The following is a 17,715-nucleotide window of genomic DNA, read 5'->3' on the forward strand; positions in this document are numbered from 1 at the left end:
CATTGTTCAAGTTTGTCAAGATCTTTTTGGATCCTGAGTTTGTATTCTGGGGTGTTGGCTACTCCTGTCAGTTTGGTGTCATCTGCAAATCTGATGAGTTCCCCTTCAATTCCCTCATCTAAGTCATTAATGAAGATATTGAAGAGGACTGGGCCTAAGACAGAACCTTGTGGTACCCCTCTGCTTACTTCTCTCCATGTGGATGTAGTGCCATTGAGGACTACTCATTGAGTACGGTTTGCCAGCCAGCTACAGATCCATCTGGTGGTGATGTTGTCTATTCCACCTTTTTCTAGCTTACCAAGGAGAAATCAAAGTATACTATGTCCACAGCATTTCGCTGGTCTACTACTATTTGTGTGCTATGCTATAAAAATTTAATTTGCATTATTATAAGCTACTGTATAATTGATTTTAACTTACAGTTTTGACTTTCTTTCTACATAGATGGGTTTCACAAATATAAGTCATATGTTAACCTTCAAAGGCAAAGTCTATGCTGAACTTACAGTCTCACATCTGAATCCAGGGGAATTTTTATTAATTACTGGTTCTGGATCAGAGCTTCATGACTTAAGGTCAGCGTAAATTTTAAATTCTGAAGTTTTAAAGTAACCTGTGGTCCGAGGAATGTGGAATGAACTGCAGTTCAGAATAATAAAAAGGGCTGTAAAAAACTTGAAATAATAATAGGTTTTATCAGAGATAAATTCATGACTGGTTGAGTATATAGGTGTACTTTATATAGAGTAAAATCTTTGGAGCAATTTGTTCATAAGGTTTCATAAACTGCAGAAGTCTTGTTCACTAATGTGTGAAAAAGTTGAGTGTGGATATACGTATACTGCACTTGTTTGTGGCATATTTGTGGTAAATATGTTGAATGAGTACAATAAGAAGTAATTTTAATGGGCTGTCCATTGATGAAATGTTAGCAATGGAAAATTCTGTAATAGCCTCAGTTAAGTCATAGGTTTAAAAAAAACCCTTATGGGCATAGTTTTTGCTTGTTTTTTCAACCTTTCCTTCCTTATGGCATAAAGAAAGTAATGGGTGTGTTAATCTTATCCAAGAAGTCTAAGGAATCTTTTTTTCTGGAAGTGATTGCTGGAGTTGTACCATGCTTTAGATTCACCAATCATCATACCCCTTGATCTACTGACTAGGTATGGTTGAAAAGACAACAAGCGAGGCCCTGGGCTAACATGCTATGTATCTCTGTAGTTAGCCAGGAATTGCTTCTCCAAACTGCCTCAGAAGCAGATACAAATTCTGTCCGGTCCTGTCCTATGAATTCTCACAACTAGAATCTTCCAGCCTGGCTGCCAGTTAGGACAGAATTTTTTTTAAAAAAAACTAGTAGTAAACAAAACAAAACAAAAACAGGTAACACAGAAGGAGGAGACTGCATTATTTCTGAGCTTTTTAGCACCATCTATCCCAATGACTCTTTGGTAATTATAAAAGAATGGATGTCTGTCAAAATTAACTTTCTATAGAATTTCTAGTCCTATAATATTTTAAATATTATTTTGTTCTGATCTAATAAATCTATTTTATACGCAGATGGATTGAAGAAGAGGCATTTAGAGGACAATACAATGTTGACATCAAAAATGTTACAGATGAAATTGGAGTATTGGGTATAGCAGGTCCATATGCACGGAAAGTTCTCCAGAAATTAACTTCTGAAGATCTTACTGATGCTGCATTTAGTTTTCTACAGTCCAAGCATTTAAGCATTGGTAACATTCATGTAACTGCAATTAGAATTTCTTATACGGGTAAGTGAAAGGAAATTATTATTAGCCTCATAAATAAACTAGTTGATTTTTCTAAAAATGTAAAGTGATATCAAATAGACTAGCTATAAAAAAGATCATTCTAAATTTCTTTTCAGATTAAAGTTTGATGGCTATATTTAATCCTAGTTAAAAATCTATATTACTCTTGATATATTATAGGTGAATTAGGATGGGAATTGTACCACAAACGAGAAGATACTGCAGCTTTATATTCTACAATCATGGAGGCTGGATGTGAAGAAGGAATTGACAACTTTGGAACATACGCAATGAATACATTACGGCTAGAAAAGGCCTTTCGTGCCTGGGGAGCAGAGGTTGGAAACCATGTCTTTGATGTGTGTGTATGTAGTGGTGGGATTCAAATACCTGAACAACTGGTTCTCTGCATGGCCGCTGCTTCTGGAAGTCCATTCTGGGCCTGGGTCTCCAAGGCCCAGAATGGACTTCCAGAACCGGCGTCCCTGCACTTCCAGTGGGCCGTTCTAGGACTGGGAAGCCTCCCCCAGTCCTCTGATGCACAGAACGGACTTCTGGAAGTGGCATCTATGCACTTCTGGCAGTCCATTCTGGGTCTTGTGAAAAAGAGCTAGGGCTTCAGTCGGTTCTCCAAAGTCAACAAAATATTAGCTACCGGTTCTACTGAACCGGTATGAACCGGCTGAATCCTATCACTGTGTGTATGTATGTGCATGTAAGTGTGTGTGTGTGCATGTACACATGCATATGGTCATGCCATTCTTGTTTGTAAAAGTGCTGACCTAGATACTAGGAATGTTCTGGGCCTCCCTTAAGCATGAAAGCTGGCTGGATGACTTTGGGCCAGTTTTCTCAGCCCAACCCACCTCAAAGGGATGTTTTTGTGGAAAAAACAGGAGGCAGGAGTATGGTAGGTATGCTGGAGTAACAATTATTACTCATAGAGAAATAATTAAAAACAAACATATTTAAATTAAATTGAAGAAAATATTTCCTCATACATATACACACCATCCTCCCTCTTCCTCACACACATGCACAAACATACTGCAGCTAATAAAAAAAAATCAAGGGGAAGGCACAAATAATAAAACCTACATTTAAATCTTTCTCCCTAAACCCTGCAAAGAGCAAAGATACATAAAAAGAGAATCAAATGAAATCTTTCTCCAGTGTGTGCTTTTGTGTGAATTGCAACAGCTATCAATTCAAAGATTGGTTGCCAAGTTTTGGCATATTTTCAACCATCATAAATTCCAATGGTTGCTGCATAAGGCAGTAAGCAAGGACTACCAGTACATATTAGTGTTGGTGATTGGTGCTCTCTTTTTAAAGAAATTACAGACCACAATTTTCAAAAATCAAACAGAATTAAACAAGCATTTCAGTGCTGCTTACCATTTAACAAAATGAAGTTCCAAAAATTTGTGAAACAAAATGAGGATTGAAATCTAGGAAAAGTAGATCAAATATAGTCATCAGATACAGTGTGGGTACTCCATTCGCTCCAAATCACCTTTCTCCTTTAATTTTATATAATTGCACAGCACTATTTCTATAAAGCATACATTTTCAAGTATGTTTTTTAACTGCATACCAACTGAATGGGTTGTGCAGGTTGTTTGGATTTGAAGGACAATCACAGCACATCGGTCAGTAACTTCTTATAGAGGCTGTGTCTTTGCACACATGCAGCATAATCCCTTGTGTGTGTGTGCGTGCACCCATGCACATACACTAAGGAGATATTGCATGTATAATGTACATGCATATGCACACATACTCAGAATTACTTTTTCCTCTTTAGCCCATTGTTACATAACTTAATACATATAAAAGTACTTCTGCAATCCATGGAATGTTCTTCTATAAGATGGTACATTTTTGGCTTCATAAGCAAATAGCACTTCTGATTAGGAATGAAATTGTTGTTCAGCAAGTCACTGAATGGCACAACGAGTACACCATGTGTTTGTGCATGGCTTTCATTGACTACAAAAAGGCGTTTGACTCAGTATTCCAACAAGTAATAATTAAGGCATTGCTCACCCAAGGAGTAGGCACTGCTTACATAAACTTACTATAATCAATATATGAAAAAAGAATGGCATAATTTGCCTTAAAGATCTTAAAGTGGAAATCAACATAGAACGAGGTATACGACAATATCACCTATCCTTTTCTCAGCCTGCCTTGAAGAAGTATTTCACAAACTAGACTGGGAAAAAGATGGACTAAAAATCAGTGGCACCTATTTAAATCACTTAAGATTTGGTTTTGTTTTCACAAGACTCAGAAGAGCTACAAGAGACAAATAAGAGCTGCACAAAGCAGGAGAACCATTTGGCTTGAAAATAAACCTGAAAAAGAGCCAGGTTATGTTTAATAAATTCAACAAAGAAAGGAAAAAATATATCTGGAGAAGGAACTAGATGCAGTAGACCACTTTGTATACTTTGGCCAACAGATCTTAATGGAAGGTGATACAATAAAGGAAATTAAACGTTGTGTTAAATGTGGTTGGCAGGCATTCGGCAAGCTAAGCATAATTTTCAAGAACAACCTCTCCCTATGCCTGAAAAGTTTTCCATCAGTGTGTGCCTACCTGCTCTAACATATGCCAGTGAAACATGAACACTAACCTCACAATCAATACAAAAGCTACGAGTGGTGCAAAGAGCCATGGAAAGACATGCTCAGCATTACAAGACAAAATAGATGCACGTGTTAGAGAACAAACAATATTTTTATTTAATTTTTTTATTTTTATTACATTTATATCCCGCCCTTCTCCGAAGACTCAGGGCGGCTTACAAGCTTAGCAGTAGCCTTCATTCTATGTATATGCCTGCTTGTTAGGGCTTTCACACACACCCCAAGCGGCATTATTACAAAGTCAGCTTATTGCCCCCAACAATCTGGGTCCTCATTTTACCTACCTCAGAAGGATGGAAGGCTGAGTCAACCTTGAGCCTGGTGGGATACGAACCTGCACTAATTGCAGGCAGCTGGTGTTACTTAAGGAGGCATCAGCCCACTGCTCCACCAAGGCTCCTGGTGGAGCAGTATACAATATCATCAAGAGAGTAAAAGAATTGAAATGGAAATGGCCTGGTTTCACAGCAAGAAGAACTGATGGCAGGTGGACCAAGGCAGTCATAGTATGGATCTCACTTGATAAAAAGCATCCACGAAAGAGACCTAAAACAAGATGGATCATCTGCAAATATTGCAGGTCCAATTGGCAAAAGAAAGCTCAGGACCGTATTGATTGGAAACATACGGCAGATGCATGTTCATCCTGCAGTGGATAGACAATGGCTTAAATGATGATGATGACATACACACACATATTCATCAGGTACAATGTGGGTACTCCATTTGCTGTGAACTGCACTATTTTTCTATTTTATATTACTTTATTTTAGCCTAAAATAAAATAATCAGTCTAGCTAATTAGTGACTGTGAGCCTTCTACTAAGTAACCAGTCACTGAATAGGAATTCTCCAGGGTCTGGAGAGCCAAGATGCCACTTAGAACATCAGAAATCCAGACAGAATTTGTAACATATTTGTCTAATGCTGTAGTCATACATGTATAATATTTAGATTTAATCACTAGCATCTCTAGCTAAACCTACAGAAAAGTTCCTTTTTAAAGCTCTAGGAAGAGCTGCTTTTCACATAGAAATAACTTTCATTGGTCTGATTGAGTAAAGGTAATTTTATGTGTTTCCTCATTTGTCTTGCTTTAAAATATGTGCTTTTATCATTATGAATCACAGCTCGTTTATCATTTTGCACTGTTGATTTTGCAGTGGATGTTGACACTTACATTTTATTTTTAATGGGAATAGTATAAGATTAGCATATAAATTTTATTAAGAACTATGCTAATTTAATAAAATAAACATTTTATTAATGTAAAATATAGGTTTCATTTGCTGGACATCAAAAGAAATGAGCAAAAATATGCCACCTAGTGGTTTTTTATTGCAACTTTTATTTTTAACAGATGAATTGCGACACTAATCCTCTGGAAGCTGGACTGCAATATTTCATCAAATTAAATAAGGTGGGTTTAATTTTTTTCTACTATACTTTAATTACTTATTCTTTCCTCCTTTGTTTGCAAATAGTTGTTATATTTGAATCTGCAAAACAACACCAGATAATTATACACTTCAGCACTAGTGTACCTTGGTGTATGTAGCAGTGTTTCTTCCTTGTCTCATTTCCCAGTCCATGTTGCTATTTTAGTAGATAACTCAAACTATAATGTGATCTACTAATTAATTTCATTTTTAGCACTTTCCAAGTAATTTGGGGATCAGAGCAGTTTCCTTTAAACAATTCAAACTTAGCTGAAATAAGAAGTTCCAATACAAAATTGCACACAGCTGTTTTACTACAGATTAATTATGCATAATTATAATGATTTATGCATAATTATCAGACTATTAATATGGTGGTCAAATCAGGAAATGTGGCTTGTTGGATTTTTTTTACAATTTGCAAACATTTTTATTTAAAAAGGTAAAGGTAAAGGTTCCCCCGCACATGCGTGCTAGTCGTTTCCAACTCTAGGGGCCGGTGCTTATCTCCGTTTAGTTAGTACTATTAAACTAGAACTTTAATCGCTATGTGAGATGCGATTAAAACTTACAGTACCAGACTTTCTGTTGTGTTCAAGTTAAAAGTTCACAGTTTTACCATAAAAGCTGGGATAATCTTCTCCCTAGCATTTCTCATTTTTAAATTATCTCTCCTTTTTGTGTGTGTGTGTGCGTGCATGTATACATATACACATACATTTACACTTGTACATCCATGTTATCTAGGAAATATCCCAGCAAAGCAATATTAGGGGGATTGAATGAAGTTCAGCTTATCTGGAAGTGATCAGTTTGGAGAATGTTATTTTATAAATAATATTGGTCAGAACTTTCTTCTTACATACTTAGAATGTTTAGTATGATGATAAAAGCTTTGGATTCCTATCCCATTGAATATGAATTGGGCTCATTTTTAATGCAATTAATATTTGTCCTAGTTCAGTATTCTATACAAGTAATGAAACCATTACTGAGAGATAATTTCCTAATGCAAAGTTGGGCTTTCTAAATATTTTACTTTATTCAATGATAAGTGCATTTGCAGAAGTGTACATATTCTCAGCCTTAAAAGAAAAGAAAAAACTTGTAAAGAAAAAATTGGGGAGAATTAATTGGATTCAAAGACTTGAAATATGGACTTAGTATTTTGCTTTGCCAGCCAGAATTCAGATTCCAGTTGTTAAAGTTAAGAACTTTTCTTTTAAATATAAAGCAATACTCTCTCATAAAATATAAGCTAATTATAAATTTAATAAAAAGAGAAATAACATATAGCAAAGAGAAAAATATTCTAATATGGTAGCAAAATATTAAATCTTTAAACAAATTTTTACCACTTATATAGAACAAATTACAAGAAAGGTTTCAGAGGTTTTGCAATATTCTTCATTTATTATTTTAAAGAATCCAAAATGGTACTGATTGCATGACCTCTAAATCTGTTCTGACACAGGGCCCTCTCATACTCATACTCAGGGCTTTTTTTCTCATAGAACGCCCAGAACGGAGTTCCGGCACCTTTTTTGGATGGAACCTTGTAGAGTAGGCAAGGCGAGTTGTATGACATGTGTGAGTTCCGGCACCTTTTTCTTTTACAAAAAAAGCACTGCTCATACTGATGTACTTTCTTCCATCCTTGGGGCAGAGGAAAGACTGCAAACTGAAATCTATACATTTCTATACCTGGAGAGCTTGTGCGTGTACACACACACACACACACACACACACACACACACAAACTGCTTTTTATTTCCTTACTTTTTCTCCTGTTGCTTTTTGGCTTTCTGACTGAATTCAGAGACTTACATCACAGTAGAAATAGATGCTGTTCTGGCACTGTAGACCTCCTGAATGATAAAGTGTAGTCCAATTACTAATTCAGAGAGAACAATAATACAGGAATCAAATGGCATCTGGTAGCAGAAAAGTAAAGTGCTGAAATCCATGGAAGTGCCCCATGGACGGGGAGAACAAACAGGAAAGAATAAGTGTGCTGAGCGAAACTTACTCCAGAGCCAGGGAGTGATGGTAATGGGACAGAATGTTAGAAAGAATCATAGCTATAGATGGTCCTTAAATTACAACAGCCATTGGGACTGGAACGTCCATTACTAAGCAATGCGATGTTAAATGAAATACAACATCATGTGATCACATTGCTTAATGACAGCAACCTAGCACTCCCTGTTGCCATCCATAACTGAATCCCACCCCAATCCAAGTCATACCTGGCTTGATCTTTGCCAGGCCCAAGCCTCAGTAAGGTAACGGGCTGCCTCCTCTTCAGTTCTTGCCACCCAGTCTCTGCAAGGAGGCATGGCCTAGCTAAGACTGCTGAAAGTCTCTGGCCCTGTGCCAGGGCCACTGAGGAGTGCTGGTATTGTGCTGGTGTTGTGTAGTGGGTCCGACGCAAGGAAGAGACGCCAGCCGGAGTACGTGTTCAGCTCTTTATTGGAAGGGGGTAGCGTACTGAGGGATGAGGGTTACCTGGCCTCCTTAAATACTGAACAGCCAATGGGGTTGGCCCTAGGTTTCCCACCGAAACTAGGTTTCCCGCCACAACCGTTCAGGCCAACGCCCCCTGGTGGCTGTTGCTATGCAGGTGCCTGCATACATAACACAGGGCAGTCAAAAGAGCAGAGATGGGAGATGAAATAGGCAGCGGGGAAGCTGAAGTGCCCTTCATAAGTGAGGGGCGGATGTGACGTGCCTGAATTTTGAAATCATGACCAAAGGAGCACTTCAGTGACTGTAACTTCAGGACCGGACATAAGTACCATGAATTCATCACCTCCATTACTTCAAATGATTACTGAATGACTGTGTAATGTGTACTGTATGTGGGAATGACCTTGAGGGACAAGGGAAAGATATACTACTTAGGAAACAAGAGAGGGAGAAACCTGAGTCAGAGAAAGAAATTTTGGAAGGACCCAACTTAATTGATCACACTGTAAAAAGAGATGGCAGGATATTTGTACTTTTAGACTTGCAAGATTCTGTTAATATAGCCTTATAATGGAATAGAATTAGCTCATTCTGTCAGGTTTACTGAAAGGATTGACAGAATGGTGGTAACTCGAGGACTCCCTACCTGTTTGGGAAGAAGCTATTCAATGGAAGGAGAGCGTAACTGAAAAAAAGTTGTTGACTAGAAAAGCAAAGCCTTTGCTAAAAATGGATTGGTTTAACAACTGCACATTCAGCAGCCATTGAAACTTACCTTGGCACTATTAAAACAGTCCTCAGAATTCTGGCCATCACATTGTGTCCATGGTCATACGATTGGCACCATCTCACAATTACAAAATGGCAAAGAGCTGCAGTCATGTGATTGCAATTACAGTCCTCATTTAACAACAGCTGGGACTGCTGGAGCTGGATTGCTAAGTGGCATGGTCATGTGATGTCACACATTACAACCATATTGCTTAGCAAAGACAATTCTGAATTTTGTAATCAGTTTCTAATCAGCTAATGATATGTTTGTGACCTTATTTATTTCATTAAATATTTTATTGTAAACATAAAGGGGAAACAGTTTCAAAAAATATTTTCTTGACTGTATCTTTAGGAAAATACATTTGGCACAAGTATTTGGAACATGAATCTGAAATATTGGTTGTTTTTAGGGGTAAAATATCATATATTTGCTTAGCTATGAAAGGAATTTATTTCAGAAGGCTGTCTTGCAATTAGTCAAAAACAGCCAATGAAGAATAATTAATTTGAAAGTGCTGCACAAGTATGGCCTCCTGTGTATTTTAAGGTGGCAGTCAAAGCAGATTGCAGCAGATGCTGTGCTCTCATGCAGCTGAGTAGTTTTGTGTGTATAATTTGGATCTATTCCAGCATTCACAAGTGATTTAGCAAATAAATCATGCTATTAAAAGATTACACATATCTTTTGACAGATTTCGGCACACTAAAAACAGAGAGGTTTTTTATTGTCCTTAATTGCCTCGTTTTATTTTCCTCACCAGATAAAATAATAATCTTATAATCTGGGAGTTATTATCCATATTCCATGCTATTTTGGGTACTTAAATTCTTCTAATTTCTACAGCTATTGAGGCTGGGCTAGTCCTTATTATCTTTGGGAATTATCTTTGATAATGCACCACAGAGTATAAACAGATTTTATCACAAAAATATACTGTAATGAAGGAAATAAGTCTGGTCACCTCTTGCCTTCTTTATTTCTATTACCATTACAATTAGGAAAGAAAATACCAGAAAATACATTTTCAGAAATTAAATTATGAAAGCAAGAATATAAATTAAAATGATTTGCATATGTTGCATTTAATTTAACCACCAAAAGACTTTTTAGAACTAATAATGAAAAACATACACAATATTTTCTTGATTATGTATCTTTAGAAAAATACATTTGGCACAACTATTTGAAACATGAATCTGGTTGCCTTTAGGGGTAAAATGCCATATCTCTGTTTAAATTACCAGGATATTGAGTTAACATTTAAGATTTAATTTTAAGAGTAAATTTGTTCATTATTTATTTACTCCATTTTTTTTTATTGAAAAGTTTTAACATACAATTTTCCTTTAAAAACCCCCCTCCCCCTCCCTTCTCCCTCCCCCCTACCTCTCCCCCCTCCCCCCCTCCCCCCCCGACTTCCCAGAGCTAAATACAAGGTATATAAAAAAAAACAATCATAAACAACCATATACTAACAACTATAAACTCTAAAATCCATCACTCTCTAGCTTATATAGGATAAAACAAACCTTAGTAATATTGAATATATATAAAAAAAACTAAAAGAAAAAAAGAAAAAAAGAAAGAAGACTCATTCAAATGCTACATAAAATATATAAAATATGCTACATATTTACTCCATTTTTGTCAACTATCCAAATAAATAAACCAATAAAATGAACTTAATAGAGTATCACATTCATATAAAAGAAAATGTACAATATAACTTGTCAGCCAAATTCAAGTCTTCAATTACAGCATACCTTTCCCCCATACTTAATAAAATTACCAAATTTTAACAGTTCTCCCCCCTTCATGGATTACTGCCTTGTCGTGGCGAAGGGGCTTGCATAATTCAGTGAAGCTATGAGCTGTGCCATGCAGGGCCACCCAAGACGGACAGGTCATAGCAGAGAGTTCTGACAAAATGTGATCCACTGGAGAAGGAAATGGCAACGCACTCCAGTATCTTTGCCATGAAAACCCCATGGACAGTACCAAAAGGCAAAAAGATATGACGCTGCAAGATGAGCCCCTCAGGTCGGAAGGCGTCCAATATGCTACTGGGGAAGAGTAGAGGGCTAGTACTAGTAGCGCCAGAAAAAATTAAGCAACTGGGCCAAAGCCGAAAGGACGCTCAGATGTGGATGTATCTGGTGGTGAAAGGAAAGTCCGATGCTGTAAAGATTTTTTCTCCATAGGAACCTGGAATGTAAGATCCATTAATCAAGGAAAGCTGGACATGGTCAAACAAGAGATGACAAGACTGAAAATTGACATCTTAGGAATCAGCGAACTAAAATGGACAGGAATGGGTGAATTTAATTCAGATGACCATCAGGTATACTACTGCGGGCAAGAATCCCTCAGAAGAAATGGAGTAGCCTTCATAGTCAATAAAAGAGTAGGAAAAGCAATACTGGGATACAATCCCCAAAATGACAATGATCTCAGTTCGAATCCAAGGCAAACCATTCAATATAACAGTAGTCCAAGTCTATGCCCCAACCACCAGTGCTGAAGAGGATGAAATTGACTGGTTCTATAAAGCCCTACAGCACCTTATAGAACTAACACCAAAAAATGATGTCCTTATCATCATGGGGGATTGGAATGCTAAAGTAGGAAGCCAAAAGATAACCAGAATAACAGGCAAGTTTGGCCTTGGAGTACAAAATGAAGCAGGGCATAGGCTGACAGAATTTTGTCAAGAGAATACGATGGTCATAACAAACACTCTTTTCCAACAACCCAAGAGACGGCTCTACATATGGACATCACCAGATGGTCAACACAGAAATCAGATTGAGTATGTGCTCTGCAGCCCAAGATGGAGAAGCTCTATACAGTCAGTAAAAACAAGACCAGGAGCTGACTGTGGTTCAGACCATGACCTTCTCATTGCAAAATTTAGGCTTAAACTGAAGAAAGTAGGGAAAAGCACTAGGCCACTCAGGTATGAACTAAATCATATCCCTGACAAATGTACAGTGCACAATAATAAATTATTAAATTTCTATTATGATAATCCATAAGATGCCCAAATCCCAACAAGTGATTTACAAAATAAATAAAATAAAATAATTTTGTAAATAATTTATTTACAAAATAAATAAACACTAAATTTTTAAAAAGAAACAACAAATATAGTAAGGATGACCAAATTCACCCCCATGTTGTGCATCAGTTGTCACTGGGAAAGTGCACCTCTAATGCACAGTTCAAACTCTTCTCCGATTAACTGGGCATGACTGTGTTGGGCACTCTGTGATGCAATAAGAGCAGAGTAATAACTACTTTTTGCTGCCCTTATCACCATGAGGTAATCCCCCCAAAAAGGCTCTTCTCATGTTCAGTTGGGTTCACTCTTTATCCTCCAATAGCATTTCTAAGCATCTCTCGTTATCTTCTCAGCCACCATTTTATTAAAGTGAACTGTAGAAATTGGCCATGATTACTGCAGAAATCATTGTTGACCATATATTTAAGCAGACTTTATTGTTTTCATTTTTTATGGTTTGCTCTCACTTAAAAAATGTTTCTCTTCTCTTTTCTGGCCCAGAATATTTATACAAATTAGCTGATTCTTGGATGACATATGATGCTGTTGTCACTGTTCTTTTTATCTGCAAATTGAATGATCATGATTTTTCATAGCATAGCCTTCACTTCTGACTAATGCAGAGAAAAGCTAAAATAAATAGGAGGGAGAGATAATGAATACAGTAGTATTCACAATATTTCATAATACTATGTTCCTATGGAAAGAAAAAGGCGTCATATTTTCTTCCTACCTTTTTATTTTGACCCCTTGCTGAGGAGGTAAAATATACATCTTTTTCCATTGAAAAAAGACTGGCTGAAAAGCTGCTCGTCTGAATGTGTTGCTTAGGTTGTGGAACTGCTAGAAGGTTTTCTCCACTCTGTTGAATATATAATTACTTCATAATGACAATCTGGCACAGGCACTTCTTTGTAATCTAACCAATGTAAATTGCAATTCTGGAGGCAGGAGCATAGGCATCCGTCTCTATTCTATTCCAGTAACTAGTGGAAGTGCCATCTCTTGATAAAATTGTTCCTGTTGAACTCACTATTCCATAAAAAGTCCTTATGGATAAAAACAAGAAACTAATTAAATGGCTTTGGGAAGCCTTCCAATTGCTCTGCGCTCCAGTAACTATTCAGAAGCATCCAGGTTTCACTTAGAAATCAGGCTTCCAACTGTAGACAGATTTATGTGTCACAGAACTTTATGGCCTTCCGACCCTTAGCTTGCGACCTGCTTTTTCAAAAGGAGCTGAGTCTAGGAAGACTCAGGGCCCAGTTTCAAATAAGAACATGCCACGCTGTTTAGTTCAAAGGTGGAAGGTTCCTAGTAGCAGGAGGCCAAGGACCAACAGCCATTCAATTTTGTGGTAAAGGTAAAGGTTCCCCCGCACATGCGTGCTAGTCGTTTCCGACTCTAGGGGCCGGTGCTCATCTCCGTTTCAAAGCCAAAGAGCCAGCGCTTGTCCGAGGACGTCTCCGTGGTCATGTGGCCGGCATGACTAGACACCAAAGGCGCACGGAACACTGTTACCTTCCCACCGTAGCGGTCCCTATTTTTCTACTTGCATTTTTACGTGCTTTCGAACTGCTAGGTTGGCAGAAGCTGGGACGAGTAACAGGCGCTCACTCTGTTACGCGGCACTCGGGATTCGACCCGCCAAACTGCCGACCTTCTGATCGACAAGCTCAGCGTCCTAACCCACCTATTCTTCTCCATGAAAACCCAGCCTCCAGGCATTGGACATCCCCCACCATCCTGGCTCTGCAAACCAGCACAACCAATGCTGTCTTCCACATTATGTCCAGACCTGAAACCTGACTATTAATTTCCAGTTAATTCTCCAAAACCTACATCTATAGCCTTGTCAGAATCTACTAATCACTTACTATCATTTTTCCCTAGCCAGCAGACTTCATAGGAAAGAAAGCACTGGAACAAATTAAAGAAAAGGGGCTTGAACGAAAACTTGTGTGTCTCACCTTGAAAACAGACGACGTTGACCCTGAAGGAAATGAAAGTGTCTGGTATAATAACAAGGCAAGCAGATTTCAGTTCAAATAATTGAAGAACATTTTTCTGGATCCTCCTTTGTATTTACTTCCATTTTTAAAAATGGCTATCATTTTCAGTAGATTTTGTTGCAAAAGCTAATGTGCTTTTCAGAAAGCAGAAGGTGTGGGTGCGTGTATACTATATTTGCTGTAAATCAGCGTTTCTCAGTCTGACACACCCCCCACTTGAGTTGGGATTGTAGCTTTTACAGAAGTCAGAGAATATTTAGCCTCTAGTAGAGTTTTTGTCAAGCATGGGAATTAACTTGCAATATTTTCCCCATTGGACAAAGATGACCCAAACAGAATTATATCATCTAAGCATCAATATAATCTCAATATTTTGTCACTGTGTTTAAACTAATATATTTGATTTTATTACACACTATATATGTTAGAGGTTAACTATTTAGAAACCCACATTTATTTATTTTTTATTTATTTTATTTTATTAAATTTATATACCACCCTTTCCTGAAGGACTCAGGGCGGTTTACAGGGCATTTAAAACAACCAATACAAAAGTTAAAAACAAATTAAAAAAGATTAAATCATCCCTAGAATTGAAAACCCCAGTTAAAAATTCTCAGCCTGGGCCGGAGAGCTCAAAGAGCCAGGTTTTCAGGTCCCAGCGAAATGTGCGGAGGTTGGGGGCAGTCTTAAGCTCCACGGGCAGCTGGTTCCAGAGGGCAGGAGCACCCACAGAGAAGGCCCTACCCCTGGGTGTTATCCGCCGACAATCTTTTATCGGCGGCACCCTGAGAAGACCCTCCCTGTGGGAGCGCACTGGACGAAGGGAGCTTGATGCCGGCAGCAGGTGTTCCCTCAGATATCCCGGACCCAAGCCATTCAGGGCTTTATTTATTTATTTATTTGATTTATATACCGCCCTTCTCCCGAAGGACTCAGGGCGGTGTACAGGGCAATAAAAATAAGAATACAGGATACAAGATTTAAAGTTAAATGATTGTGCCCAATGTGGTAAGTTAGTTAAAAATAATGTTAAAACCCTGAACCCATCAGGCCAGGCCGGCTTGTTCGAATAAATAAGTTTTTAGATCACGCCGGAAGGAGCGAAGGTCGGGGGCCATCCGTAGTTCAGCCGGTAAGCTAGGTCATCACCAGCATCAACTGTGTATTTTATACTGTAAATCTATAGTGATAAATTTTAATTTTAATTTTTCAGGTTATTGGCAACACCACATCTGGATGTTACAGCTATAGTACTCAGCAAAGTCTGGCTTTTGCATATGTTCCTATGGAACTCAGTAAAGTTGGACAGAAGGTGGAGGTTGAGTTGCTAGGCAAAAATTACCCAGCAACTCTTGTTCAAGAACCACTGGTAATGACTGAACCAACAAGAACACGGCTTCAAAGGAAAGGCAGAAGTTCTAAAGTATAAATAAAGGATCACATAATTGTCATGATTGACAATTAAGATGGGATTAACTTGATTTGAAATATTGCTATATTTGAAATCTGTGTGACTTGAATTACATAAGATAGAAAATACAAAAGTTCATTTGAAAGAGCTTGTCTGGAGTAAAAAAAATGTGAATATTTGCATTTCATTTGGGGAAAAATGTAACAAAAATGTCAGCAACAATAATAATCGTCCATAAGGAAATATTCAACAGAAAAAAAGCATGTTTACATACTTAAAACATTCAATACTGTAGTGTTTAGTAGGCTCCCCCAAACTGATTTTAAGAACACTGATTTTATCTGTATGCCTATATCCAAATTACCTGTACCTTTATTGTGTGAAGTATTTGATTATGTGCCAGAAATATAATAGCTCATCTCCAAATAATTGATAAAAGGGACGTGGTGGCTCAGTGGGTTAGGACGCTGAGCTTGTCGATCAGAAGGTCGGCAGTTTGGCGGGTCGATTCCCGAGTGCTGTGTAACAGAGTGAGCGCCTGTTACTCATCCCAGCTTCTGCCAACCTAGCAGTTCGAAAGCACGTAAAAATGCAAGTCGAAAAATAGGGACCATTACAGTGGGAAGGTAACAGCGTTCCGTGCGCCTTTGGCGTCTAGTCATGCCGGCCACATGACCACGGAGACGTCCTCGGACAAGCGCTGGCTCTTTGGCTTTGAAACGGAGATGAGCACTGGCCCCTAGAGTTGGAAACGACTAGCACGCATGTGCGGGGGAACCTTTACCTTTACCTTAAATAATTGATGAGTAATTCTGATCTAAAGCAGATATTGATATCTTTAAAAATCAAGGGGAAAAGAAAGGGAGAAGAATTATAACTTGCAAAACAGTATAGTAAAAAGAAAACAAGGATTTTGCAAAGCTACTGTTTTTGTACTGCTGGAACAAAATATGAGGTTACAGGTAGTCCTCAAGTTATGTCCACACGTTTAGCAGGTATTCCAAGTCATGATGGTGCTGAAAACAGTGATTTATGACCAGTTCTCATTTTAACAACCTTCCCAGTGTCCTCACAGTCATGTGATTGCAATTTAGGCACTTGGAAACCAGAATATAATTATTTTATGATTTGCTTAATGACCTGGTGATTTACTTAACAATTGTGGCAAAAAAGGATGTAAAATTGGGCACAGTCCTCCGTTTATTTCAGTCCTAATTGTGGTTATAATTCGAGGACTATTTGTATATAACTTCCTTCCCAAAATAACAAGCAGACAAAAATTCTACCTGTTTTGAAGTTACACTATTACTTGACGGGATTGAACAAGACCAATGAAGAAGATACTAGTTTCTGTATTTCCTATCAGTTGAAAGAACTTGAGTTTGAAATAACTTCATGAGTGCTTCCATCTGCCACCAGAGCATTAAGAGCATGATCAACTCCTTGTAAGATTTTTTAAGATAACAAAATAGCAAAAAAAAGTGGATTTTATTGCTTATATTTATGCTTGGAATGTTTTATATTGGCAGAAAAAGTTGTTGCATTAAAGATAACAGAACTATTATAAAAAGAAAAAGGCCTTTTCTGGACAACAAAATATTGTTGGGAAAATGTGAATACTGCCATCTGGATATACTATTAAAAATCGCATATCAAATCAATTTAAACATATATTTTTTTCTTTTATGCTCTGCTCCTGTGAAGCACCTGAAGCAGGTTAAAATGAATCACATAACTAATGGACATATCTGATTCAATCTGAACAGAGGAAATTTCAGCAAAATTTTGTAAAGCAGAAAATTCTGTGTGAATATTGAGAATATTCTATTAGGACTATAAGTAGTTCAAATGGCATTTGGGACTGAATTTTCTGCGCTAAGCAAGGTGACCATATAACATGTCACATGACAGAGTCACTTAGTGATAACAGTTCCTGCTTTCTTCTTCCTGCATCCTGAATAACTGGTGCCTTCTTCATTACCTTCCTCTGATCTCCAGAAATGTTTAATCTCACAAAAGGTCAAAAATGTATCTTTTTGTTATTGTGGAAAGAAAACTGTAACACAATCTCTGCATCAAGAAGTTTGTAGTTTAGAAAATTAACAG

At 37.6% G+C, this 17,715-nt stretch overlaps 1 protein-coding gene across 1 annotated transcript in view; it reads left to right on the plus strand.

Moving 5' to 3' along the window:
- The window catches only part of DMGDH (dimethylglycine dehydrogenase), a gene marked incomplete at its 3' end in the record, with an annotated part of 43,812 nt that extends 28,185 nt beyond the window's left edge, over positions 1 to 15,627 (plus strand). Inside the window, exons 11-16 of the mRNA XM_081319740.1 lie at positions 448 to 578; positions 1,567 to 1,784; positions 1,965 to 2,122; positions 5,800 to 5,859; positions 14,077 to 14,211; positions 15,412 to 15,627. Of these exons, the coding sequence (XP_081175866.1) occupies positions 448 to 578; positions 1,567 to 1,784; positions 1,965 to 2,122; positions 5,800 to 5,859; positions 14,077 to 14,211; positions 15,412 to 15,627 (918 nt within the window). The remainder of the gene's footprint in view (positions 1 to 447; positions 579 to 1,566; positions 1,785 to 1,964; positions 2,123 to 5,799; positions 5,860 to 14,076; positions 14,212 to 15,411) is intronic.
- Positions 15,628 to 17,715: the final 2,088 nt, after the last annotated feature.

This window comes from Vipera berus (genome assembly GCF_964194415.1).
Source record: "Vipera berus genome assembly, chromosome: 2".
Classification (NCBI taxonomy): domain Eukaryota; kingdom Metazoa; phylum Chordata; class Lepidosauria; order Squamata; family Viperidae; genus Vipera; species Vipera berus.